Source organism: Miniopterus natalensis, chromosome 11 (assembly GCF_054644295.1).
Source record: "Miniopterus natalensis isolate mMinNat1 chromosome 11, mMinNat1.hap1, whole genome shotgun sequence".
Classification (NCBI taxonomy): Eukaryota; Metazoa; Chordata; class Mammalia; order Chiroptera; family Miniopteridae; genus Miniopterus; species Miniopterus natalensis.
The window spans coordinates 78079188-78106891 of record NC_142091.1 but is presented as its reverse complement, the minus strand read 5'-3'; the positions used below and the strand labels follow the sequence as shown (position 1 = coordinate 78106891).

At 53.6% G+C, this 27704-nt stretch overlaps 3 protein-coding genes across 4 annotated transcripts; 1 reads left to right on the top strand and 2 right to left on the bottom strand.

Annotated features, from left to right (window-relative positions):
• The first annotated feature begins 758 nt into the window (after window positions 1-758).
• PGGHG (protein-glucosylgalactosylhydroxylysine glucosidase) lies at window positions 759-10159 on the top strand. 2 transcript variants are annotated; one of them, XM_087822117.1, is made up of 14 exons: window positions 759-833; window positions 1250-1533; window positions 1870-2080; window positions 2156-2210; window positions 3436-3555; window positions 3968-4099; window positions 4317-4428; window positions 4636-4708; window positions 4799-4935; window positions 5030-5187; window positions 5299-5394; window positions 5594-5691; window positions 5767-5978; window positions 6061-10159. In XM_087822117.1, exons 2-14 carry the CDS (start codon window positions 1275-1277, stop codon window positions 6135-6137), a joined length of 1740 nt encoding a protein of 579 aa, XP_087678243.1. In that variant the 5' UTR covers window positions 759-833; window positions 1250-1274; the 3' UTR covers window positions 6138-10159. The 2 variants fall into 2 exon arrangements, with proteins under 2 accessions (XP_087678243.1, XP_087678242.1); XM_087822116.1 differs by having other exon boundaries at window positions 2156-2591; window positions 5054-5187; window positions 6082-10159.
• Window positions 9241-10425, bottom strand: IFITM5 (interferon induced transmembrane protein 5). The gene is made up of 2 exons (XM_016222334.2): window positions 10205-10425; window positions 9241-9748 (listed from the first exon to the last, which is right to left on the bottom strand). The coding sequence occupies exons 1-2, from the start codon at window positions 10391-10393 to the stop codon at window positions 9536-9538; spliced, it is 402 nt and encodes a 133-aa protein (XP_016077820.2). The 5' UTR covers window positions 10394-10425; the 3' UTR covers window positions 9241-9535.
• A 1662-nt stretch (window positions 10426-12087) lies between these two features.
• LOC148092137 (interferon-induced transmembrane protein 2-like) lies at window positions 12088-13176 on the bottom strand. Its single transcript, XM_087822324.1, has 2 exons — window positions 12836-13176; window positions 12088-12261 (listed from the first exon to the last, which is right to left on the bottom strand). Exons 1-2 carry the CDS (start codon window positions 13019-13021, stop codon window positions 12088-12090), a joined length of 360 nt encoding a protein of 119 aa, XP_087678450.1. The 5' UTR covers window positions 13022-13176.
• Between the last annotated feature and the right edge of the window lie 14528 nt (window positions 13177-27704).

Sequence of the window (27704 nt, the reverse complement as noted above, 5' to 3'; positions counted from 1 at the left end):
ACACCCGGGGCAAAGAGAAGGACACCTCTGCAGGACACCTGGACCTCTCCTGAAGGGCACACAGGAGGGAGCAACCACCCAAAGGCGCCTGCTCCTCTCAGATCCACCCTAGATGTCTTTGAGGTCAAAGACCTCACTGTGTTTCTCAGGCAGGTTCCCTCAAGTCCCATCTTCGCATCTGTCACACCAGGTCCTCAGACCCTCCCACGCAGCCTCAGGGGTGAAGATGGGGGTGCTGTAGCCTAACCCACCGGCCAGTTGGTCTCAGGCCTGAGCACCGCGCGCCCCGCCCCGGGGGGCGGGGGGGGACCAGCCTCCCGCCCGCCCTGCCCCGCCCCGAGGAGGGAACCAGCCTCCGGTCCCGCTCCGGGGGGTGGACCAGCCTCCCGCCCGCCCTGCCCCGCCCCGAGGGGGGAACCAGCCTCCGGTCCCGCTCCGGGGGGTGGACCAGCCTCCCGCCCGCCCGCCCTGCCCCGCCCCGAGGGGGGGGGAACCAGCCTCGCGTCCGCCCGCCCCGCCCCGCTCCGGGGGGTGGACCAGCCTCCCGCCCGCCCTGCCCCGAGGAGGGAACCAGCCTCCCGCCCGCCCGCCCCGCCCCGCTCCGGGTGGGGGGGACCAGCCTCCTGTCCCGCTCCGGGGGGTGGACCAGCCTCCCGCCCGCCCTGCCCCGCCCCGAGGGGGGGGGAACCAGCCTCGCGTCCGCCCGCCCCGTCCGCCCCGGGGGCGGGGACTGAGGGCCCTTCCGGCCGACGCTCCGGCCCCCCGCTGCTTCTCCCTGCGGCCCCGGAGCCCAGCGCCCACTCTGCTGACGCCCCGGACGCGGCGGGGCCGCGGTGAGCCCCGAGGCGGCGGCCCCCCCCCCAGGGCGCTGCCCCCCAGCCCCTCCCAGAACTCGGGACCTGCGCCCCGCCCCACCCTCGCGGCGGCTTCCTGGGGGAAATGTGCGCGGGGCAGACTCTCCTCACTTCCACCCACAGGGCCGGGTTCTGGGGCGCGGCTTGGAGAGCGGGAGGGGTTAGGACTGAGGTCGGAAGGTGGGAGTTTGGGGACTCAGTTGGGTCCCTGGAATCAATATGAGGTTTGAGGGCTTTTCCTGGGGTGGCTCCAAAGTGCGGGCCCACACTCCTTCCATCATCTATTGGGGGCATCAGCCAAGTTCTAAGGGTGGGGGAGGGGGGTTTTGGGGTTAATAGCATCAGAAGAAGGAGACTCAGCCACTGGGGGTCCCCTGATCCCCACCTTTTTCCAGACCCGTCCATTGAGCAAGCCTCTCCATGGCAGATGCCGGTGAGGACCCCACCATATTCACTGCCCACGCTCTGCCCAGTGACCCCCGGCTCTGGGCCACGGTGACCAACGCATACTTGGGCACACGTGTGTATCACTGTACATTGCACGTGAATGGCATATACAACGGGGCCTTGGGGGACACACATCGAGCCATTCTACCCAGTCCCCTCAATGTCCAGCTGGAGGCCCCTGCAGAGACAGGAGAGCAGCCAACTACGACCTTTGTTCTGGACACTAACACAGGTAACCACTGCCTGTCCTGCCCCTGCCAAGCCCCAGCCATTCTGTCCTGGCATCTCTTAACTCAGGATGGTGGAATCAAAGAAAAGGAGGCCCGGAGAGGCTGCCTTGCAAGCTGGGGGGGGGGGGGGGGACGATGACACACGGGACACGGGACTCCTAGACTGCCAGGGGCCTGGGGCCCCAGTGCAGTTGGGCTCCAGAGGTGGGTTCACCTCACTGAGGGTAGAGGTGGACTCCACTCCCAGCGCAGAAAAACCAGCAGCTTTGTAACTGTTCTCGCTGGCCCTCGGTGGGGTAGGCATGTGACTTGCCTGTCTCCCCCTCTGCCTACCCCAGGCTCCTTTCTGCACACCCTGGAGGACTCTAGCTTCCGGGCCTCCCAGCGCATCTACGCCCACCGCACATTGCCACACGTCCTGGCCTTCAGTGTATCCATCACCCGCTTAGCCACGGGGAGCTGGCCCATCACCATGCTGCTGCGGTCTGCCTTCTCCCCAGAAAGCCCAGACTTGGACCTGCATCTGGGTCCTGACTTCCAGGGAGCCCGGTGAGTAGGGAGCCAGCGGCTCCCCGGGTGGCCCAGGAGGAAGCCTGTCCCTGAGACTCAGCCGTGCTCTTACAGGTACCTGTATGGCCACACACTCACCCCTGAGCAGCCTGGGGGACTGCAGCAAGAGGTACACATGCTGTGGACACCAGTGCCCCCTGCCCTGACCCTTGGAGAAGGCGAGGAGGACAGGACCTGGGAGTTCCTGACTGTAGTGGGTGGCAGCCAGGCTGAGGCCGAGGCCTGCCTCACCGAGGCCCTGCAGCTGCAGGCCAGGGGCGCTCTGTACACTGCCCATGCCCAGGCCTGGGCCCAACTCTGGGAAGGCTGTGGCTTGGATGTGGTGGGGCCCCTACCCCTGCGCCAGGCCCTGCGTGGTGCCCTCTACTACCTACTCAGCGCCCTGCCCGAGCCTGGGGGCCCAGGATATGTCTGCCACGGACTCAGCCCTGGGGGCCTCTCCAACGGGAGCCGTGAGGAATGCTACTGGGGCCATGTGTTCTGGGACCAGGTGTGCACCGTCTTCCCCCAACATGCACCTGCCACTGGGTGGGCAGCGCACAGGCATAGAGGGTCCTGCAGCTAAGGGCACAGGCATGCTGCTGCCTCTGCCCTGCCTGGGATGGGGCCTGTGGTTGGGGAAGCACAGGGGCCATGGCAAAGGGGAAGGCTTCCTGGAGGAGGTGGCATCTCAGCCCAAGGATGTGTGGGAGTTTGATGGAAAAGTGATTCAGGCAAGGGGACCAGAAGGCACAAAGTCCCAGAGCTGGGAGAGTGCATGGCATCTGGCTAGGGCTGGAGGGGGGCCTCACGAGGCAGGAAGAGCAGTCGTGGAGGGGTCTGCAGGAGCCATTGGGGGGTGACACGGGCTGATGTATGTTCTGGAAAGACCCTTATAGCTGCTGAGGGAATGTGGATGAAGGACGGTGAGGTCTCGGACTGGAGTGGGAGCCAGGAGAAGCTGGGACTTGGTGGCCAGTGGGCATGGGGGGCTGAGAAGCCAGTGTTATGACCACTTCACCCTTGGGCTCGAAGAGGCTGTCATTCACTCCAGGCCGGGCAGCCAGGCAGCAACGGAGTAGGCTCCCTCCCCAGGCTACCCACACCCAGATTCTGGCCTGAACCCCCAGCCAGACCCAGATGCCCACTGAGGAGGTGAAGCACTGGGCTGAGGACCAGAGGGTCTGAGCTGGAGATGGGGACGTGTGGTGGGCAGGCAGGGGGGCCCGGGACAGACCCAGGTGGGCAACAAGCATCTGTGCTGTCTCTGAGTCCCTGCCAGGGCATAACGGGGGCGGGAAGAGGGAGAAGGGTGCGAGAGTGCGAGGACAAGGCACCCTTCACTGTGCTCTCAGGACCTCTGGATGTTCCCGAATGTCCTCATGTTCCAGCCAGAGGCGGCCAGGGCTCTCCTGCAGTACCGCATCCAGACACTGGGTGGAGCCCTGGACAATGCCCGGAACCTGGGCTACCAGGTAAGGGACACCTGAGTGTCCACCCTACAAGGCCCCTCCGAGGGCTTGATGTCTCCAGACCCCTCTCTGGGTGGGGCCAGGACATCCTGGATTCTTACAGGGGCTCAGCAGCATGCCCCACCTGCATTGTACAGGTGGGAACAACAGCCTGTCTGGGACCCAGCTGGGTCCCCTCACTGCCCTGCGCCAGGGCAGCACACAGGAGAAACTGGGCAGACGCCACCTGACCCACACTGGGGACATGCAGTGGCCACTCAGAACCAGCAGGCATCCACAAGGGCACCCGGGTAGTTGGTGCCCCCACCTCTGCCCTCTGTGACTATAGGCTGAGAGTATTGGGAAATATGTGGGCTACCCACCCCCCAGGCCCCTTGAGAACAGAATCAGGTTTGCACCATCCTCCAACCCTCAGGGAGCCAAGTTTGCCTGGGAGAGCGCGGGTTCTGGCCTGGAGGTCTGCCCTGAAGACATTTATGGGACCCAGGAAATCCACATCAACGGGGCCGTGGTACTGGCCTTCCAGCTGTACTACCACAGCACTCAGGTGAGGTGTCACTGTGCCCACCAGGTATGACCACTCCTAGTGGGGCCATCCACCCCCACCTGGCTGAGATTTCCTGTGTGGAGCCAGTCCAGGCCTCTTGGAGCCAAGTTTTCACTTCTGGGTGCTTGGAAGGGTGGACATTGGCAAGGAACGCAGTGCCCACTGGGAACTAGAATTGTGGGTGCAGTGGCCTCTGTTTCACCCTCTCCTCCCCCAGGACCTGCAGCTCTTTCAAGAGGCTGGTGGCTGGGACGTGATCAGTGCTGTGGCTGAGTTTTGGTGCAGCCGTGTAGAGTGGAACCCTGCAGAGGAGAAGTACCACCTGAAGGGTGAGGGCATGGTGGGGAGAGGATGGTCATGTGGAGGAGTGGGTGGTCATGGGGGAAGAGTAGATGGTCATGAGCCATGGGCAGGTAGATGCTCCTCAGTTAAGCATGTGACTCTCGGCACCTGCTGTTGCCAGCCCCACACTGGCCAGTGGCATGGGGCAGGACTCTAGGACCCTCACTAAGCACCATCTTGCCCTTTGTACCCAGGAGTCATGCCCCCCGACGAATACCATTCAGGGGTTAACAACTCGGTGTACACCAACGTCCTGGTCCAGAACAGGTCAGACCCAAGATCCCACCCCAACCCCACTGTACAGGGGGCCAGCCAAGAACGCCAGAGCTGCAACTCCTCTCCCCACCTCTACCGTAGCCTGCGCTTTGCTGCTGCCCTGGCCCAGGACCTGGGTCGGCTTGTCCCCAGCCGTTGGCTGGTGGTGGCTGATAAGATCAAGGTGCCCTTTGACATGAAGCAGAATTTCCACCCCGAGTTTGATGGATATGAGCCTGGTGAGTCGACTTAGAGCCCCTTCGAGGCCCCTTCTCTCTCCCGATGCCCTTTCCGACATAGAGTACCTGTCCTCTTTCCCCCTCCCCGCTTCAGCAGCACCTGTCCCTCCCCCCCCAGGAGAGGAGGTGAAACAGGCAGATGTTGTGCTCCTGGGGTACCCCATCCCCTTCTCCCTGAGCCCTCAAGTTCGCAAGAAAAACCTGGAAATTTACGAAGCTGTGACATCCCCCCAGGGCCCGGCCATGACCTGGGTAAGATGGGTGGTGGTCCTCATGGTGGCCCCAGCCCTGCCCCAATGGCCTGTCTCCCCTCCCCTACACAGTAGATCTCACTCCAGCCTGTCCTCTAACCTCTGACCCCAGAGCATGTTTGCTGTGGGCTGGATGGAGCTGAAGGACCCAAGGCGGGCGTGGGACCTCCTGGAAAGGAGTTTCGCCAACATCACGGAGCCCTTCAAGGCCAGTCTGGCCCCAGCCTCAGCCGGGACCTAGACCACACCCGCCTCCTGCTTGGCCCCCTGGGTGGTGGGAGTGGGAGCCCAACCTCAGGGGTCACAGCAGGGTCACAGCCCTGGCGATTCACACCTGACCTTCGAGGAGTGGCCTTGGGAGGGCCTATGACCTGGAGATCCTGTCACTGACTGCCTTGCCCCTGCAGGTGTGGACAGAGAATGCAGACGGGTCTGGTGCTGTGAACTTCCTGACAGGCATGGGGGGCTTCCTGCAGGCGGTGCTCTTCGGGTTCACTGGGTTCAGGTCAGTGGGATGACCAGCAGAAGGTGGTCACCAGCCCCTGCCCACCATCCTCACAGAACCTTCCCCTTCTCCCAGGATCACCAGGGCTGGTGTGACCTTTGACCCCATGTGTCCGGCCGGCGTCTCTGGTGTGTGTGTCTCTGGCATCTGCTACCAGGGGAACAAGCTTGACTTTTCCTTCTCCGAGGGCTCTGTGATGGTTGAGGTCAGGACCCAGGCAGGGCCCTGGGCCCCCCCACTGGAGATCGAGCTGTGGCCATCACAAGCTCGGCTCCCCCTGCCCCCAGGTAGGCTCCTACCCCCAGACCCACCCAGGGGCCCAGGGCCTGTGACCCCCAGGTTGGCCTCAGTGTGTGCCCTCACCCCCAGGGTGGCTCCCTCTTCCTGCAGGACACAAGGTCTCCTTCCCCTGTTCTGCTGGCCGGATACAAAGGTCACTCTTGTAGGAAGCCAGAGGCAGCAAGTTCTGCTCCAAGAATATCCTGGGAGAAACTTTTGAAGACATTGGAGCCCACAGTACCCCCTGTGGGACACCTTTGGGCACTCTAACCCCACAGAGTCCCTCATGTGGTGCTGTCCTGGGCCCTGCCCCTGAACCAGCAGTGCTGTTGGCTTTAGGGACATCTCTGGGGTCCTCCCCTCTGGCACCCCTATGCAGCTGCATCCACTCCTCCTGGTCACCCTCCTGACCTGCCATCTGCCTCCCACTTACCCTTTCCCTGGCAGCCAGGCTCATGGGCTCCAGGAAAGATCTGGACTCTTTGGCCTGAAGTTCAAGACTGCCTCTAGCCAGAGCCCTTCTCTGCCTAAACACGCATGGATGGGTGGCTTACCCATTGCCTCCCACACCAGCATGTCTGCTTCTGCCCCTCTAGGCTGACACCTGCACGCACACACACACACACACACACTGTGCCTCAAGTCCCTTCCCCAGGGAGGGTGGAGAGGGGCAGACAGCTCTGCCTTGGAGGCAGAGGCAGGCTTGGGCCCTGAATGGGGGAGCTCGCCCTGTGGAATTACTCTGTCAGCCACAGCCTCACCACAAAGAACTTTCTATGTCACGATAGTGAGGATCCGTCATGGTTGGATCCAGGTGCTCTTGGGGCTGTCCTGGGAACTCAGCATCCTCAGTCCTTGACTCCTCTGGCCTCTCAGCCACTCCAGTCAGGTTGGACATCGCCATCACATGCCTTTCCTCGGCCAAGTGGGGTGCAGAGCAAGACCCCATATCTCCTCTCTGGCCAGCCAGAAGGACTGAGCCAAGTGCACACGGGTTCAAGGCTGCGGACCTGGGCCCATCTGTCCTGGGAAGGCTGCTCTGGGCTGGAGGCTCTGCCCAGCTTCTGCTGGGGCCTCAGCCCCACAGTTGGCACCTCAAACTTAGGTCCTCAGGGGTTTCCCAAGAATGAGGTGAGGTGTCATCTGCCATGGAAATCTTGGTAAGGGCTCTGCCTGAGGTGTTAAAGTTGGGGCTGGGAAAAGCTGCGTCTGGAAGTGAGGGAGGTAATGGATCAAGTTTTCAACCAGTAACTTGCTCCCTTAGAGTGAATAGGTGGATCCTGTCACCCCAGCCCCTCCCACCCTCCTCCCTCTGACCATGTGTGTTCTGGACAGAAGTAGTCCAAGTCCTCCAAGAAGCAGACACCAGGCAGACCAACTGTGATGGATGGAGGAGGGTAGAGGCCTTTGGGATCCTAGGCCCAACTCTGTGGCTGCCGGGGAGAGGGGCAGCACAGGGGACAGAGTGGCGTCCAAGGGAGGTGGCCAAGTTGCAAACCAGCACGCATATCAGTACCAGCTCCCCGAGGCCCTTGGTGGTGCTCTCAGGTGCCCACAGGCTCTCTTTCACCATCGGAGGTACCAGCAGGCCTGCTAAAGCAGTAGGGACTGTCCCAGTGCAGCAGCCCTGGAGCCAGGTGCAGCAGTATCATGTTCCATCAGTACACAGCCACCTGTGTCTATAGCAGGGTGACGCAACCCTCTGAGGGACTGTGGGTGGCAGTGCATGCATGCTGGACTCAGGGCCCCTGATAGCCAATGGCCTAAACTTGATCAGGGTCCCTCGGGCTGCCCAGGACACAGCCTGGGTGCTGGTGACCTTACCCCACCTGGCTTGACCACACACTCTGTCCTCAGCACCGGGGCACAGGCTGGACAGTCTTCACAACCCACAGACCGCCCCACGCTGGGGACATGTACCTGGCCACACACAGGTTGACCCCTGCTCCCAGCCTCTCTACCCAGCATGTGTTGGTCCCTTCTTGGGCCAAACCTGGAGTTGGCAGGCTATCTCCATCCTGGTCCAAGCACTGGCACACTGTCTTTGTCCTTGTTCCAACATGGGACCAGTGCCCAGCACAAGCCAGTGCTGTGTCTCCATCACCAGGCCCCAACCAGCACACACCCCTGCTTCCGGGGACTGGCTCAGGACAGCGCACACTCCTCAGCTTGAGGCTGGAATGCTGTGGGCCTGTGGCCTGGGGTGCTGTCTCTGCTGGTACACTGGAGATAGCTAGGCCAGCTGTTGGGTGTCACAGGGAGGGGAGGGAAGGGGGTACTTTGGGGACTCCAAGTACAGCAGTTAAACAGACCTCCACCCCCAGGCCAGGCAGAGCTGGCAGGCGAGGGGGGCTCCCTGGGGATGGGACCCTGGGTGGGGTGCTCAAAATCCTGAACCACCCTGTTCTTAAGGCCCCTGCAATTAGCCTGCCCTGTCATTGGCCCAGCCACAGCAAGGCCCAGGGGACCTTACCCCCAGCCACACAGGGTGTGCGCATGTGTTTAGCAACCCTCCTCTCCCAGACCACTGGTTCAGGGAGTGTACAAGGGAGGTGACATACAAGGACATGCATCTAGCACCAGGATGTCCAGAAAATGTCCTCACCTCCCAACATCCCCCTCTCTGCACAACTATGTGGGTCGGGGTTGATCCCACCCGCATGAGTGAGATTTTGTGCATGGAGAATGGTGTCACCATGTCTATGTGTGCCTGTCTGTGTGTCCAGCCATACAGACCCACTGCAGGAGCTGGCATTTCTCAGAATTAAAGGGATGCAGGGGTCATGGGGACCGACACAGTGCCCCCAAAGGAGATCGGCACACGGCCAACCCACAGACAGGAACAGGCAGGAAAGCCCTCACTGACCAGGGACTCCCACTTGCCTTGCATGCAGGCAAATGCACAAACAGGCATGCACACACGCAAATGGGATGGACACACATGGACTCGGGAGACAAACCATTCGTGCTCTGGAAGGCAGGCCACTAAACCACAGCACCCAGCAGGGCAGCAGAGATGAAAAGTTTGCGTTCCCAAACTCGATTCTAAAATACTCAGGCGCCTCCACCCAGAAGCCGCAGGCCACCCAGTGCCCAAGGGGACAGGCGGAGACCACAGCCAAAAACAGAACATTCTAAATGGGCTGACCATTTGATACTGGGGTCCATCCAGGGAGTTTGGCTGTGGGTGTTCCTAGATTGGCTCCCCTCAGGAAGATACCCTCCCCCACCCTGGCCAGGAACTAGGCCCAAATGGAACCTTCTGGAACCAGGCACTTTTAATTGTGAACCCAGGCTGAGCCTGGTAAGTGGGGAGGGAGGGTCTGGCTTGGGCAGGGAGTTAGGGGATGAGGGACCATCAGGGTTAGGGTGAGGCCCCTGGGGTCCAAAAAGGGGATCTTTGGGGTCAGCATTAGGTTCCTGGCCTGGAGCTGGGAGTGGGCATCAGGCCCTATAGTAGAGTCGGGTTCCAGGAGGTTCAGGTGCAGCCCCTGGGGCAGCGCCCTGGGGGTTGGTGTCCTGTGGCCCGGGTCTCTGGGTCAGACCAGGGATAGGGCCCAGCCTGTCAGTCATAGTCTTGGTCATCAAACTTGGTGCTGAAGAAGGCGGCGGAGTCCTTGGCCAGCCGGGACAGGTGCAGGGCACCGGTCACCACCAGCGCCAAGAGCAGCAGAGGCGGCACCAAGGCCCACATGGTGGCCAGGATGTTGTAGCACTTGGCTTTGGAGCCCAGACGCCGGGCCTCCTCCAGGTCTCCAGCCACCTTCTGGTCTCGGGCCTGCAGACAGCAGCAGGGCCAGGTCTCTACATGTGCTGGTGCCTGGGGGGATCCCGCCTCCCCCACCCGGCAGCACTGGGTTCACACCTGGGAGGGCCAAGCTGAACCCAGAATCTGGATGGAGGGCTGTGGCCTGAGGGGCACGCTGCCTTGGGCTCCACCCACTCCCTTCACTGCCCCATCTGGACACAGGGGTTTGACCCTGGGGGAGGGGGATCCTCAGCCTAGGGTGGGGCCGGAAGGGGCCCCTGCCTCCTCCCAGGCCAGCAAAAGCCTCCAAGGACCCTGGGCGAGTGGGGAGTCTGCTGGGGCGCCGAGCCCCCCTAAAGAAGCTAGGCCGGGAGGCTCTGCTCCGAGGAGCCCAGCATCGGGAAAGCCCCCACGCCTCCGCGCTCGCGAGCGGAGCGCCCCAGCCCGCACGGGGCGCCCTCGGGCGGCCCCCCGAGCCCCGCCCACCTTGATGGAGTGGGCCAGCGCCAGGAAGCCCAGGCAGCAGAGGTTCAGGTAGAGGGTGCTGAACACCGACCAGATCAGGTGGTCCCTGGGCGGGGGCCCCGCCGCCCGCGCGCCGGCCGTGTGCGCGGCGCCGTCGGCCTTGCGGGGCGTCGGGGCGCGGGGCTCCTCGCGGGGGTACGCGGTGTCCATCGGCTCCAGCGCCGTCGCCGCTCGCTCCACTCGCGCTGGAGGGTCGCGCGGGGCCGCTTATACCCGCCGGCGCTGCCGCTAAATATACCGACGAATTACAGCCCGGAGCCGAGCCGCGGGCCTGCGCCGCCCCCGCCCCCGCGCCAGCCCGACGGCCGCGGCGCCAGCCCCCGCCCCGCGCCCCGCGCCCCGCCCCCGCGCCCCTCCGCGCCCTGGGACCCGCCCTCCAGAAGCCCTGCTGCGCACCGTTCCCACCGAGGCCGCGCCGGGTGCGCACGGCCTGCAGACCCCCGTCCAAGCCTCCGCCCCGCTGCCAGGGAGAAGGGGGGTCCCAGGGGGCCTCGGCTTCACCAAGTCCTGGGGCCAGGCGGCGGAAGCTGTGCCCCCCACTCCCGGAGCTCAGAGTGCAGGCTCTGCCCATGTCACCTCCAGGGTCCAGCCTTGGGGACAGAGAGCCCTTCCCAGCCTCTGGTCCTGCAGGACCATCTTCCTTGGGCCTCAGCCCCAGCCCCCGCCCCCTCCACTCCCCCCACCATCCCCCTCAGACCTGGGACCCCGGGAACAGGGGCGCCCTTGGAGGCATCGCCTACCACAGACGAAGCACCCACGTTTGGCCCAGGAGTTGGGTGCTGCAGGGGGTGTCGCAAAGGGGGCGTGGGGGTTTGGGTTGTCCGCCCCTCGTGGGTGCCCCGACTGAACGGAGAGCCCATCGGGAACAGCTGCCGCCCACAGACCACAGCAAGGGACTGACTTCGCCCCACAGCTGGAACCCGGGGGAGGCCAGGCCCCCAAAGGGCAAGGCCCATGGAGACATGGGTCCACCTCGCTGACACCAGCCTGTGGTCACCTGGACTTCGCCAGCCTCTCAGGGTCACTGTGCAGGGAGTGGGGGGTCAAGCTGAGGACCGCTCCATTCCCATGTGCATCCCGGGCCCTGGCAAAGGCTCACCCCCAAAGCCCGAGGGTGCCCACCGCCTGAGACCCTCCTGGGCACTGGCAGCAGCTCCAGCCAGCAAGCCCAGCTGGTTTGCTGGGAGGATGGGTCCTTCCTCTCAGGGTTTCTGTCCATCGGGCTGAACACTCTGTCCCTCCCTGGCCACTGGCTGCACCTGCCCCTGTACCCTGCAGAGGAGCAAGAACAGAGCTGGGGGCTGGAGGAGGCAGGAGGACACAGCAATGGTGGGACCACCCAGGAGGGGCTGCGGGGTCGGGGCTCCATCCCTGCACCCCACATGCAAACCCCATGGCCTCCTAGAGGACTCGCCTGCCGCACTCACCCAGCACCACTGCTCCCAGCCAGCCCAGAGGCAGGGAGGCTTGTCCTCGGGCCCAAGGGTGCTCTGGACCCAGTGCCCCTTGGGTCAGGGCTTAGGCACTGGAGGGAGGGACCCCCATCCTAGGACCATGGTCCAGCTGCTGCTCCCAGCGGGAGGCCAGGAACATCTCAGAAAGTGTTGGGCCCCTCTCAGAGCAGCAAGCAGGTAGGAGAGGGGGTGCTGGGGCTGTCTCAGGGGCAGGCTGGGGACCCCGCAGTTCCCTGCCCAGGAAATGTCAGCATCGTCACATACAAGTGCACTTTATTGAGTTCAGCTGCACATAGCTCTATTCTGTACAAAGTGCTGGGTACAGGGATGGGCCCCCAGGGCAGGGTTCACAGAGGGTAGGGGCACTTGGTCACATGCCCTAGGTGGAGACTAGTACCCCCTCCGCATTGCATTGAAGAATCCAGGGAGCACAAACACCAGAAGAACAATGACTCCGATGGTGGAAAAGATGCCCAAGACCAGGGCCCAGATGTTCAGGCACTTGGCGGTGGACGCATAGCTCTGGGCCCCAATCATGTCTCTCACCATCTTCCGGTCCCTAGACTGGGGGAGAAGAGATGGTGAGGGGGGCTGGAGCAGGTCCTGGGGAGAGCCAGGTGCTATGACTCCCTGGCTGGTCCCTGCCCAGACCAGGTTCCACCTGCCCTCAGACAGATCAGGGACCCTCCCATCCCTGTTCCCTGGAGACTGAGCAGGACAGGGCCAGGTGGACCCATCCCTCACAGACTCCACCTGTCCAGGGGTCTCAGGGCTCCTCCTCCCCCTGCCCTGGCCCCTTGGCTGTCCTCTCACCCCACCCTGAGTCAGCATCTTTAAGGACCTTTCCTTCTCTGGACCAGACTTAAGGTTTGAGCCAGATGTGTGAAGGGTGTAATTTCTCTACTTAGGGTGGAAGGAGGGCTCTTGGGGATGGTGGAGACAGAGCTGACCCTCCCACCCACTTGCCCGTCCATGCAGCCCCACCGCAAACCCTCCCTGGGAATGAACCCCACCCAACCACACACATCCACACAGAAAAGCATTCTCACTAGGGTTCCCAGTGCCAAGGGCCATCTGGGCAGCAGACCCCTGTGGGCTCACACACACTTTCTGGAGAAGCCCCCAGGCACACACCCACCTTCACGGAGTAGGCGAAGGCCACAAAGCCCAGGCAGCAGGTGTTGAAGAAGAGCGTGTTGAACAGGGACCAGACGATGTGGTCGGGCACGACGGTCTCTGTCTGGATGTTGACCACGGTGGACATCATGGGCCCTGAGTTCTGGGGACCCCCCAGGTTGACCACCTCATGTTCCTGCTTGATCATCTCTGGCTTTGGGGAGCAGCTGTGGTTCCAAGTGAAGCAGGTGAAAGCTTCCTGAAGCAGAGACCTGAGCAGTGTGGGTGCAGATGCTGGGATGGTGCTCAGGCCCCTCCCTCCCTCAGACAGTTCTAATTTCTCAAAGTTTCTATTTCCTGGTGTTTAGAAAATTGGTTACTAGGCTAATCCCAGGAGGTCAGGTTACTATAGCACCCATGGAAGGTAAGACTGTGATCTGAGAGAGGGAGGGACTTTCTCATCCAGGCACTCAAGTCAGGATTTGACTCAGCTACCCCACCTCTTCATTGAGCTTGAGGTGTGCCCTCGGGACTTTTCTGGGCCTGGAATCACCCACTTCCCCCACCCCAGGCCCCGTCCACATGAAGGGCTCCTACCAGCTGTCACACCCCACAGTCCCAGAGTGAGCTCTGTACTGATTCCACCTTTGTTTTCTTAAGCATTCCTCTGGTTTCTGCAAGCTTTTAACACCTTCCAGACTCTGAACATGCTCATTCTGATCACGTTGGCCACTTTGTTTGCTGGCGGGCTGGGCTTTTGGAATTCCCTGCCCCGGATTTCTCCAGATACCCACGGTTGTGTCACCACCCGCACACAAGCTCCTGCTCGTTGAAAGAGGGACTCTGGCAGGAAGGTGGGAGCTGGCTCCCTCACCAATGTTCTCATCACGACAAGTGTGGGGGGCACGTGGTGCTTCCAGTTTTCCAAATTCAACAGCTAAGACGTGTGCATATCGGTGTCGGTAAATCCAACTAAGAAGTGTGAAAAACATAAAATTAGGACAAAGAGTGACAAAATGGCAAGAAGAATGACATACAATCAAGTGTGTTCACCTATGAAGCATGTAACCCTCATTTTTAACCTGTCAACCCTGTTCCCTATCCCTGAACAAACAGTTACAAGCTAGTGCCAGGAAACAGCCAACCGTAATGGTTAGACAGTGCTTGTTTTGGCTTCTGTACGTTGCTTCGCTAGGTTCCCACCCCTCTCCATGCCAACCAGGATGCGGTTTTGCCTTTATATGCTCCCTGTGAAGACTGTTCGGGGCTGAGAGTCTGTTTAGAGCATGAGCCCACTCGTAGCCAAATAAGTTCCAAACACTCAATTTGGTCTCTGTGAATTAATCTCACGAAAACTGGGTATAACACCCATAGCAAATTTTCAAATATTTGGGAGAGCATGGAGGGTGGGTAACGGTGGGGCGAGCAGAAGCACGCTGCGTCCTGAGGAGTTTTCTGCTTCCCGCTCCTTGGCCAAGGCTGGAGGAGTGGGAGCTGGAGGGCCTGGGCCTGTGTGCTCGGACATTGAGGAAAAGTTATACCCGTCTTCCTCGAGACTAATTCCCACAGAGACCAAACTGACCGCCTGGAGGTTTATTAGCCGGCCAGTGCGCTCGGGCTCCTGTCCTAAACAAATGTGCATCCCCAGCAGGCTTCGCAGGGAGACTTAAAAGGCAAAAAAAACATGGGGGAGGGGGGACTAGCAAAGCAGCAGACAGAAGAGAAGCATTAATCAACCTTTGGTTAGCTACTCCCTGGAATTTTGTGGGCGGAAATCTTTTACAAAGAGCCAGGGAAGGGGAAGAAGTCATTGTTTTCTACCAAATTTTATTGCTCCTGCTTATCTTCAAAGTAGCGACTGTAAGGGTAGAAAAGGGGAGTACAAAAGGGGAGTGCTACACTTCAGAAAAGGGGCCACGTGCTCACCTGACGAGCTCAGGGGAGGCGCGTGGTGGCCTTGCAAACTCGGAAACCAGAAGTCACCTCAAAGGATGGTCTGAAATTAAAACTTTAACTAAAAGCAGTTTATGGTGGGTAGTCATGTCCTAGGCTGGTACCTTTCCCGGGAAATGTCCATCTTTTACCTTAACTGAGCCTGTCTGTTGTCTTTTGCATCTAGAATAACATTCCTTTGGGATGTCAGGGTAACTCCTCCTTTTCCAGGCCCCTTAGGACACAACCAGTGCACCAGGGCGGAGACCACAAATCCTCTCATTCTTATTGCTGTCATGTTAATTGTTGACTGTTAACTCTCCTGCACCCATCTGAGTAAAAGAAGTGTGTCTGTCGTTCTACTTTCTCTCCAGTCCCAGAGGTTTCCCCGCTTTGCTTTCTCCCGCCTCCCTAACCTGTCACCCATGGATTTCACGGAACCCACTTGCGTCTCCTCTTTGGATTGTAACGCATAAAACAAGGTGCAGGACTGCCTTTCTCCGAGCATTATCTCAATCCATTGAGATTTTGCTTTCTAGCAATTGTTGACGGTTTGGCTCAAATAAACTCACAAAAACTCTCTATAGGTTTCAGTGTTTCTTACATTGACATCGACATCAGCCTGAGAGCTTCACCCTACCCAGGACCCAGAGCAGGCATTGGATCTGGGCCCTGGGAGCTCAGGGAGAAACGCAAGTTCATGCTGTGGCCACAGGGTCTATGGGTCAACATCCATGGCGTCCTGTCGGCTCGGCTAGAGCACACGGAGGAGAGATGCCATAAGTCAGCTTCCTATCATGGCCTAAAGGGAAGGGGGAGGACCCTATATTTAGTCATCTAAGTCCCCTTCCACCCCCTGAGGAATGTCCTCAAAAGGCCCTGTGCTCTCCCGGGGATGGAAATGTTAGGAAGCAACACAAACTGGACATTACTTGTCTCCAAGTTGCTGTTGGGTCCCTGGTGGGCCATTGTCCTAGTGGGGTCTTTCTTCAAATTAGGTCCAGATGCCTCCAGCCCTTCAAGATTGAATTCACAATGACCCTCATTTCTGTCACCTGTGACCAGAGACATGGTACCAGTAGCACAGCCTTTTGGGGCTAAATTCAGCCCAACTTGATGTTGCTGACGTAGTCCGCCTGTGCCCATGAGCACAGATTGGTGGTCACCAGGAGGGTGGGCGACCTGAGTGGGTGCAGGGGGACCAAAGGTACAAATTTTCAGCTGTAAAATAAACGCGTCATAAGGACGTAGAGCACAGCACGGTGGCTACAGTTAATAACAGTGCATTGCATATTTGAAAGTGGCCAAGACAGCAGACCTTAAAAGTCCTCATCACAAGAAAGAAAAGAAAACATGTTTGTAGCTATGTGTGGTGAGGGATGTTAACTGGACCTGTGGATGTCGTTTCGCAACCTGTGCAAATAGTGGATCCTTACGCCGTACACCTGAAGCTGACACAGCGCCGTATGTCAATCGTCTCGATTTAAAAACAGAAAGACCCCTGGCTGGTGTTGCTAGGTGGTTAGAGCGTCGGCCGGTGGACTGAAGGGTCCCAGTTTCAATCCTGGCCAAAGGCACACACCTCGATTGCAGGCTCAATCCCCGGCTCCCGTCTGGGCACTTGGGAGAGGCAACCAGTGGATATGTCTCTCTCACATTGATGTTTCTTTCTTTCTCACTTCCACTCTCAGAAAAGCAATGGAAAAAATATCCTTGGTGAGGATTAAAATATATATATATATTTTTTTAAGAAAACAAAGTCGCAAAAATATTGAGAAAAGGCAGATTCAAAAATCCATACTCCTTATCTATATAAAATCAAAGAAAAGAATTGCATCGAAAGTCAAGTCTGAAATAATACGAGCAAGAAGTGAGGCATAGCCCAGCCGGGCGCAGCTCAGCAGTTGAGTGTCAACCTAGGATCCAGGAGATCGAGGTTCGATCCCCAGTTGGGGACGTGCAGGAGACAGCCGGTCAATGACGACTCTCTCATCATTGATGTTTCTATCTCTCCCTCTCTGAAATCAATAAAGATATATTTAAAAAAAGAAAGAAAAGAAGTGAGGCCTAATACTGACAATGTCAAAACAAGAAAAACAACCCTCCTATCTGGAATTCTACCTACATTTAGTGAAGTTATTCCTCAAAGTAAAGGAGAAATGGATTTTCTCAAACAAACAAGACTAGGGAATTTCTTTGTCAGCAGACTTAACCCTGTGAGAAGCCGTAACAGAAGTTTTTCAGGCAGAAATAAAACTGTTTAGGCCAGACACTGATGTCCATTAAGAAAGAAAGTGCATCAGGGAAGGAATAAGTGAAGGTGAAATAAAATATTCTGTTTCTTACTTTTAATTGGGAAATAGGGTTAGCAGTCAGGTTACAGGAAAACAATGACTGTATTTGGCTATTGTGGTACATGGCTAAGGGAAATGAATGGCAGCAATGCTTTAAGGAGTGGGAGGGAGGAACTGGGAATGTCTATAAGTTTTCTGCATGACCGGTAAAACATAGTGTTATTTGAAGGTGGAGCACTTAGTTAAAAATATACATTGGGTGTGGGTCAGTTGGCTGGGCATCCTCCCACGCAGGGGAGGGGGGATGGTGTTGCCTGATGCAGGAGGCAGCCAATCGAGGTCATGCTCTCACATCCATGTTTCCCTCTCTCTCTCCCTCTCCCTTCCTCTCTCTCTAAATATCAATTTAAAAACCTTTTATATATATATATATATATATATATATATGTATATATATATATATATATATGTATGTATGTATGTATGTATATATGTATTTAGTGATTTCAGCAGCAATGGTAAAGTAACAGCCCCTTCCCACCCCAGTTCCTCTCAGCCATAAAAGCAAATAACACTGGCAAAACTTGTAAGAAGAAAACTTTCTAGAACTATAGGAATTATTTTAAAAATCTGCACTAATCTGGATATGCTTCAATCAAGAAAAATGCTGGAATCCTTGTAAGAACAGGAACTTTGTGGTGTTTTAACATCCCCTATTCCCATCAGCCGCTCCCATCTGCCTTTGTTAATTTGAAACTCACAGCCCACAACCCGGGGGAGGAACTGTGAGGTTTGGCCTCCTGCCCACAGAGCTGTGGCTATCGAAGCTCCCTGAGGACATGGAGAAGGCAGCAATCTTCTCATTGGAGGGAACTCAGATACTTGTTCAAACTGACAAAGAGCCAGCAGGAGCAATTGTTTATCACCTGACTGCTTGAGACAGCAGAGAGCTCGCCAGGCAGGGAAAACAGTAAGCTAATCAGAGAGGTTAAGAGGAAAAGCTGGGGGTGAGGTAATCCAGGGGTCTTGAAAAGCTAACAACAATGATTTTAAAAGGGGCAAAGGAGCCCCAGCAGGTGTGGCTCAGAGGTTGATCCAGGAGATTCGGGTTCGATTCCTGGTCAGGGCACAATGCCGGGGTTCTGGGCTCGATCCCCAAGAGGGGCGTGCAGGAGGCGGTGATGAGGGACTCTCTCATCATTGATGTTTCTGTCTCTCTCCCTCCCTCTCCCTTCCTTTCTCTGAAATCAATAAAGACATATTTAAAAAAATAAAATGGGCAAAGGACTTGAGTCACATTTCTCCCAAGAAGAAGACATACAAATAGCCAACAAGCATATGAAAAGATATTCAACGTGATGATGACTTAGAAACGCAACTCAGACCACAATGAGAACCACTTCATACCCGTTCGGAACAGCTGTTACCACAGAACCAGAAACTAGCAACTGTTGCTGTGGAGGGAACTTGAATCCCTCACACAGCGCCGACGGGAATGTGAAACGGCACAGAGTTAGCATGTGGCCCAGTGATTCTAATCCCAGGTGTCGACAGAGACGTGAAAACAGACGTCTATACAGAAACTTATACGCTGTGGTCATGGCGGCCCTCTGTCAATGGTCAGAAAGTGGAAACAGCCCAGGCACCTAGCAATGGATGAAAGAATAAACAAATTATTATATATACACACAGCGGGACATTACTCAGCCATAAAAGGGAGCAAAGTCCTGACACATGCTACACAGCTTGAATGAGCCTCAGAAACATTCTGTTAAGAGAAAGACGACAGAGGCAAAAGGTCGCATGTTATGAGTCCTTGTCTATCCTGGAGGAGGCAGTTCCACAGAGACAGAGAGACGAGCGGCGACCAGGAGATGGGAGGAGAGGGAAGCGGAGAGAGATTACCTAATGGACGCGGTGTTTTTCTGGAGTGAAGAAATGTTGAATCTAGAGACAGATGGTGGTTACACAACATCGTGAATACAGTAAATGTCACAGAACTGTGCACTTTCGAAAGGTGACTTGTATGTGGTGTGAATTTCCCCTGAAGCCACCACCTGTGTGGGAACACGCGTGTGCTCAGGAAGACGGGCAGGTCCTGCCTGCTCCCTGCTGTGCAGCAGGGGCGACGGGTCCGGCGGCTTCTCACCTGCCTGCGTGTGGCAGGCGAGGCCCAACGCGTTCCCTCAGCCCCTCGGTGGAGATGTGGGGCTCCCCAGTTTCAGCGGTTTAAGTAATCCCTGTCCAAACATTAGCTCACCATAAATTTCATCAGAGATATCTGTGGTCACAGCAAAAAGAATTACTTAAGAGAAAAGCACCGGCAGGAGCAATACCAACAAAAAAGGGGAAATAGTTCCCCTGGGGAAGTGGTCAATCTGGTTTTGGAATGCCACATTTTATAACTTAAAAAGCTCCATTTTCAACAAAAGAATTATGAGAAATGCAAATAAGCAAGAAACTATAGCCCATACGCTGGGGGAGAGGGGGGATATGCTCAACAGAAATTGCGTCGGAGGAAGTCCAGACACATAATTACTAGAAAAAGACTCTAAATCTCCTACGTGAAGTATGTTCAAAGAAATAAAGAAAACCATGTCAAACAAACTAAAGAAAAGTATAGGGGAGGGAAGCTGGAGACCCTGTGAGAAGCAGCGGAGGCCCCCACCCCCAGCCACGGACTCGATTTGCTCCTAAAATCCTACAGAGCCAGCTTGGAAAAACCAGAGAAACATACCTGAGTGGGGAGTGCAAGTGGGGAGCACTGAAGAAACATCACGGAGTCCGGTAAGGGGGCTGGCGTAGGAAGGGGGATCCCCCTGAAGCCTGTGCTGGGCTCTGAGCCCGGGAGGCTGCACAGCTCCCTCCCCTCGGGAGTGTGGATGGCACCCGAAAGCGGGGATCCCACACCCGGGGCAACGAGAGGGGAAGGAGCGCCCCACGCACAGGGCAGAGGGACCCAGGGGAGCGGTGAGCCCCCAAGGAGGGGATGCTTTCTTCCCAGGAAACAAAGCCTCTAATGGCGGACGGCGCCTTCCTAGGAAACAAAGCTTCTAGTGGCGGCTGCGACTGGCATCTAGTGCTCGAGGTACCGACCATAGGGAAGGCTGTCCCAAGGACTGTGGCACCCGAGTGGTAAGGGACCAGAGGACTGAGCCGAGCAGCTGCAAACGGGGACCCTCTGCCTCCCTGTGGGGCGTTGTGTTGAGCCCCAGAAAGCGCTGACTCTGCGTGGTGTGGGGGAGAGGAGGAGCCCTCCTGCCCGGAGCTCCCGGTGCCAGGAGGCTGGGATCTGTGACCAGCCCTGAGGGTGTCCTCCCACTCTGAGCTCCCGCTGGGGAGAATGTGGGACCGGTGACCAGCCCTGAGGGGCACCGTGGTGGCGCGTGAAGCCGCCCCAGCTTTGCTGAGACCAGCGGTGCAGGGAGCTGCGGGGAGCTGCCTTTGGGTCCCCGACTTTGGGTCCCCTCCCACTGGGTGCCATGGCGTGCGAGTGGCAGGACCCAGCAGGGCGGACTCTCTGCCTGCGTGTTGCTTTGTGCGTTTGTGAGTTGATCCCAGAACTGGCTCCCCCCTTCCTGGCGTGCCGTGGGGGACACACCAGCGGAGGCTGGGAGTGGGGTCTGCACAGTAGAGGGTCTGAGGGGCGGGCCTGGGGCGACCAGCCAACCAGAGCTGAGCAGGGAGGGGCGGAGCCCACCGGCATCTCCCAATGCTGCCCCCCAACAGGAAAGGGGCGGGTCCCGCTCACCCAGGCCCCAGACACCCCGCAGGGCACAGTCCTGAGGGGGAAGGACAGCAGCTCACAGGAGGACTTTACAGGAATAAGACTCTCAGGGACTGTCCTTTGGGAGCTGGAGGAAATGCTGAAAACCCCTGCAGGGGTCTGGGCAGGCAAAGGGCTCACCAGAATGTGTAATCGAACCCACTGAGCCCAGGCTGCTGAAACGGCCCCTACAGAAAAGGCAACAGGCTGAAACCAATCTGAACCTGCAGCAGGACAGAGCCGGGGGAACTAGAATCAGAGGACAGGGTAGGGACTGAGGAGCTGGCGCTGGAGCAGAGACCAACTCCCGCAGAGTGAGCACCTGACAGCGACACCTCTAAGTAAGGGGAGTGACACCCTGAGCTACACTAGCCACCCTGCACCCTAAAGACTCTACAGAAGATTCTGGAGTAAGACCAGGCAACTACAAGGTTGCAAAATAGCTGATAAGAGGAGGTGGCCCACGGAGAGCCTCAGATCAACCATCTACCTAAGGACACCAGAGCCAAGCCCAGACGCGCCTCATAGTGGGTGATACACAAGCACCTCCCAGGAGAACGGAAATCAGCCCACAAAACAGTGACCTGCAGATAACAAGCTGCCCAGAAGAAACCCACCTGATTGACTATTTTTCTTCTGTTTTTTTGTTTGGTTTGGTTTTGGTTTTGGTTTTTTCAGTTTTTGTGTTTTCTGTTTGTAGGTTTGTTTTTCTCTTTTTTCCTTAGGAAGAAGAGAAAGGGGAGAACATTTTTTTCTTCTTTTTGAAATTTTATTTACTTTTTTTTAAAAAAATTTTTTAACTAAATTTTTTTCTTTTTTATAAAAGAATTTTGTCTTGCTTAGCTTGTTTTTAGTTTTGTTTTGGTTATTTGCTCTGTTTTGTTTTATCCTTGCTTCCAATATCAAGACTTTCTTGGTATCCCTGCTTAACGACTGGGACTTTATCATTATAACCAAGTTTACTGCTTTCCTCTACAGTTTCCCCCAATCTCTTACCAGACTCCCTCCCTGCCTGGGCTTTATCTCTCTCTCTCCTCTTGATCCATTGGCATGATTTTTTTTTCTTTTTCTACTTTTCCTTCATTCTTTTGTTATCCTCCCTTCTGTCTTCCTGTCTTGTTGTTCGATTGTTAGTTTCTCTCATTCTCTTTATTGTATTTTTGTTTTCTTATTTTCAACTATTATCCTATTCCTATTCTCTCCCTTAATTTTCCGCTGGCCCTTCTTTCAGAATCTTTTCTCTGCTTCTGTTATCTCCCAGTAGCTTCTCTATTTTTTACATTTTAGTTTATTATTATTTTCTAAATTTTCACCAGTATTAACAACAATATACATCTCTCTCTCTGTGTTACTTTCCTTTCTCTCTTTTTTTAAAGCATATATATTTTGTGTGTGTGTGTGTGTGTGTGTGTGTGTGTGTGCGTGTGTTCTCCCTTCACTCTCCCAGTTCTATTTTCACGTGGGTTGTTTTCACTGGGACAGCCAAGATATTTCGTAAGATACCCCTTGTTTCCTGGAAGTTTAGTTGTGTATTGTCCTGCCTTATCAGCACTGTTAAGGCTTACATGACGAGGTTGGGGCTGAGACACAGTTAGCCAACCTGAGAGGAGGGTCCTCCCAAGAACTGATTAACAACAATCTAGACCCAACTGCAACAGGAGAACATAAAGAAACCACAAAAGGGGCACCCACAAGAGGGACACGCCTAGAGCAAAGAGCTCAGAAGTATAAGGAAAACACACCTCTGGGCTCCACTGGCCCACAAGACAAAATCCCATCCCACAAGACTGGGAGACAGCAAATACATCTAATATATAGATTCAAACACTAAGACCTACCAAAATGGGGAGACAAAGAAACAACCCCCAAATTAAAGAAAAGGAAACATTGCCAGAAAAAGACTTTGATGAGATGGAGTTAAGCAAGTTATCAGAAACGGAGTTCAGAGTATTGATGATGAAGATGTTCAAGGAACTTAACACATTGTTTGCGGGTAGTTTTCATCGCGCGCTCTACTACCAGTCAAAGTAAAACGTATAAATACGTTTCCCGCATAAAATGTGTTAAGAAGACTCTAGATGATAAGATCAAGGACCTTAGTGAAAACATGAAAAAAGAGATAATACCATAAACAGAACTCAGACAGAGATAAAGAATGCTGTATCTGATATGAAGAATGCACTGGAAGGAATTAAGAGCAGGCTCAATGAAGCAGAGGATAGAATAAGTGACTTAGAAGACAAGGTAGAAAAAATCACACAATCATAGCAGCAAAAAGAAAAAAACACTTAAAAAGCATGAGGACTGTCTAAGGGAGCTTTGGGACAACATGAAGCGAAACAACATTTGCATTATAGGATTGCCAGAGGGGGAGGAAAGAGAGCAAGGGATAGAGAACTTGGTGGAGGAAATAATGATAGAAAACTTCCCTAAGCTGGTGAGGGAGAAAGTCACACAAGTTCAGGAAGCACAGAGGGTTCCAAACAAGAGGGACCCAAAGAGACCCACTCCAATACACATTGTAATTAAAATGGCAAATGGCAAGGACAAAGAGAAAATATTAAGGGCTGCAAGAGAGAGAGAGAAGCAGTGACCTACAAGAGGGCCCCCATAAGGCTGACAGCTGATTTCTCAACAGAGACTCTTCAGGCCAGAAGGGAGTGGCATGAAGTTCTGCAAGTAATGAAAAGCAAGAACATGCAACCAAGATTGCTTTATCCAGAAAGGCTAACATTTAAAGTTGAAGGTGAAATAAAGAGCTTCCCAGACAAAAAAAAAGCTAAAGGAGTTCAGTTCCACTAAACCAGCATTGCAAGAAATGCTAAAAGGACTGCTTTAAGAAAAAAAAAGAATAGTGAGAGAAAAGTACATCAGCATAAAGGGGGGAAATGGAATTAAATAAGTTTACATCAATAGTAACCTTAAATGTAAACGGAATAAATGGTCCAATCAAAAGACACAGGGCAGCTGAATGGATAAGAAAACAGGACCCAAATATATGCCATCTACAAGAGACCCACCTGAGAGCAAAAGACTCACACAGGCTAAAGGTGAAGGGATGGAGTAAAACATTCCATGCAAATGGAAAGGAAAAGAAGCTGGAGTAGCAATACGTATTTCTGACAAAACAGACTTCAAAATAAAGACCATAACAAAAGACAAAGATGGTCACTACATAATACTAAAGGGATCTATCCAACAGGAGGAAATAACCCTTATAAACATTTATACACCCAATATAGGAGCACCTAAATACATAAAAAATTTCTTGGGGAACTTTAAAGGGGAGATTGACAGCAACACAGTCATAGTGGGAGACTTTAACACCCCACTGTCAGCACTGGACAGATCATCAGGACAAAAAATCAACAGGGAAATGCAGACCTTAAATGAATCACTAGGCCTAATGGATTTAATTGACATTTACAGAACATTTCACCCCAAGCAGCAGAATACACATTCTTCTCAAGTGCACATGGAACATTCTCAAAAATAGACCACATGTTAGGGCACAAGGCGAGTCTCTACAAATGCAAGAAAACTGAAATCATATCAAGCATCTTCTCGGATCACAATGCCATGAAACTAGAAATCAACCACTATAAAAAAAACCCAAAATTTTCAAACACATGGAGGCTAAATAGCATGTTATTAAACAATGAATGGGTTACCAATGAGGTCAAGGAAGAAATCAAACACTTCATGGAAAGTAACAAAAATGAGCAGACAACAATCCAAAACCTATGGGACACGGCGAAAGCAGTCCTGAGAGGAAAATTCATAGCATTACAGGCCTATCTCAAGAAACAAGAAAAAGATCTAATGAACCATCTAACACAACAACTAAAAGAACTAGAACGAGAACAGCAAGAAAAGCCCCGAGGAAGTAGAAGGAAGGAAATAATAAAAATCAGAGCAGAGATTAATGACATAGAGACTAAAAACACAATACAAAAAATCAATGAAACCAAGAGCTGGTTCTTTGAAAAGGTAAATAAGATTGATGCACCTTTAGCCAGGCTCACTAAGAAACAAAGAGAGGATCCAAATAAATAAAATCAGAAATGAAAGAGGCGATATAACAACTGACCCAACACAAATACAAAGGATTGTAAGAAAATACTATGAGCAACTATATGCCAAGAAACTGGACAACATGGGGGAAATGGACAAACTCCTAGAAGCATACAACCTCGCAAAGCTGAATCAAGAAGAGGCAGAAAACCTGAACAGGCCGATAACAACTAATGAAATTGAAGCAGTAATAAAAAAAACTCCCAGCAAACAAAAGTCCTGGACCAGATGGATTTACAGGCGAGTTTTACCAAACATTCAAAGAAGAATTAACACCTATTCTATTCAAACTATTGCAGAAAATTCAAGAGGAGAGAAAACTCCCAAACTCTTTTTATGAGGCCAGCATCATCCTAATCCCGAAACCAGATAAAGACACTACAAAGAAAAAATTACAGGCCAATATCCCTGATGAACACAGATGCTAAAATCCTCACTAAAATACTAGCAAACTGGATCCAGTAATACATTAAAAAGATCATACATCATGACCAAGTGGGATTTATTCTGGGGATGCAAGGCTGGTACAACATCCGCAAATCAATAAACGTGATACACCACATAAACAAAATGAAGGACAAAAATCATATGATCATATCGATAGACGCAGAAAAAGCATTTGACAAAATCCAGCACCCATTTCTGATAAAAACTCTCAGCAAAGTGGGAATGGAGGGATCATACCTCAACCTAATAAAGGCCACATACCACAGATCTACAGCCAACATCATACTCAATGGGCAAAAACTAAAACCATTTCCCTTAAAAACAGGAACAAGACAGGGGTGTCCACTTTCACCACTCTTACTCAACACAGTACTGGAAGTCCTTGCCACAGCCATCAGACAGGAGGAAAACATAAAAGGCATCCAAATTAGAAAGGAGGAAGTAAAACTGTCATTATTTGCAGATGAACATGATATTTTACATAGAAAACCTTAAAGACTCCATCAAAGTACTACTAGATTTGATAAATGAATTTGGCAAGGTAGCTGGATACAAAATCAACATCCGGGAATCAATGGCATTCTTATACACCAACAATGAACTTTCAGAGAGAGAAACTAAAAAAGTAATACCATTTACCACAGCAACTAAAAAAATAAGATATCTAAGAATATACTTAACCAAGATGTAAAATACCTGTACTCGGAAAACTACGTGACAGTGAAAAAAGAAATAGAGGAAGATACAAACAAGTGGAACAATATACCATGCTCATGGATTGGAAGAATTAATATCATTAAAATGTCCATACTACCCAAAGCAATTTATAAATTAAATGCAATTCCTACTAAAATACCAACAGCATATTTCACAGACCTAGAACAAACATTTTGAAAATTTATATGGAACCAAAAAAGACCCAGAATAGCTGCAGCCATCTTGAGAAAAAAGAACAGAGTGGGAGGGATCACATTACCGGACTTCAAACTGTATTACGAAGCCACTGTAATCAAAACGGCCTGGTATTGGTACAACAACAGGCACATAGATCAATGGAACAGAACAGAGATCCCGGAAATAGCCCCCCGCCATTAAGGTCAGTTAATATTTGACAAAGGAGGCAAGAGTACCCAATGGAGCAAAGACAGTCTCTTCAATAAGTGGTGCTGGGAAAACTGGACAGATACATGCAAAAGAATGAAACTAGACCACCAACTTTCACCAGACACAAAAATAAACTCAAGATGGATAAAAGGCTTAAATGTAAGTCACGAAACCATAAAAATCCTGGAAGAAAACATGGGCAGTAAAGTCACAGCCATCCCACGTAGTGGACTTTTCACTGATACATCTCCTAGGGCAAGAGAAACAAACAAAAATAAACCTATGGGACCACATCAAACTAAAAAGCTTCTGCACAGCAAAAGAAAACAGCCTCAAAATACAAAGGAACCCCACGGTCTGGGAAAACATATTTGCCAAGGATGAATCTGATAAGGGGCTAATTTCCAAAGTGTACAAAGAACTCATAGCACTCAGCAAGAGGAAGACAAAAACCCATTAAGAAATGGGCAAAGGACCTGAATAGACACTTCTCCAAAGAGGACACACAGATGGCCAAGAGACACATGAGAAAATGCTCGACATCACTAATCATCAGAGATGCAAATTAAAACCACACTGAGGTCTCACCTCACACCTGTCAGAATGGCTCCATCAACAAATCAACAAACGACTTGTGCTGGGGAGGGTGTGGAGAAAGGGGAACCTGGTGCACTGCTGGTGGGAATGCAGACTGGTGCAGCCACTATGGAAAACAGTGTGGAGGGTCCTCAAAAAATTAAATATGGAGCTGCCGTTTGACCCAGTGATTCCACTCCTAGGAATGTAGCCTAAGAATCCTGAAACAGTAATCAGAAAGAATATATGCACCCCGATGTTCATAGCAGCACAGTTTACAGTAGCTAAGATCTGGAAACAGCCCAAGTGCCTATCACTAGATGAGTGGATAAAAAGCTGTGAGACATTCACACCATGGATACTACGCAGCTGTAAAGAAGAAGGATCTCGTGCCCTTTGGGACAGTGTGGATGGACCTGGAGAACATGCTGAGTGAGATAAGCCAGGCAGAGGAAGACAAACATCACATGATCTCACTTATATGTGGAATATGAAGAACTTAATAAACTGATGAACAGAATAGATTCAACCAATGGAATAGATTCAACCAATGTCAGAGGGAGGGAGGAGGGCCCGTGGGTGGAGGGGGAGAGAGTAACTAAAGAACTAATATGCAGATATGCACAACCCAGGACATGGACAATGGTGGGGAGAGGGACTGGGGAGGCAGATGGGACGGGGTGGAAAGGGTCATTGAG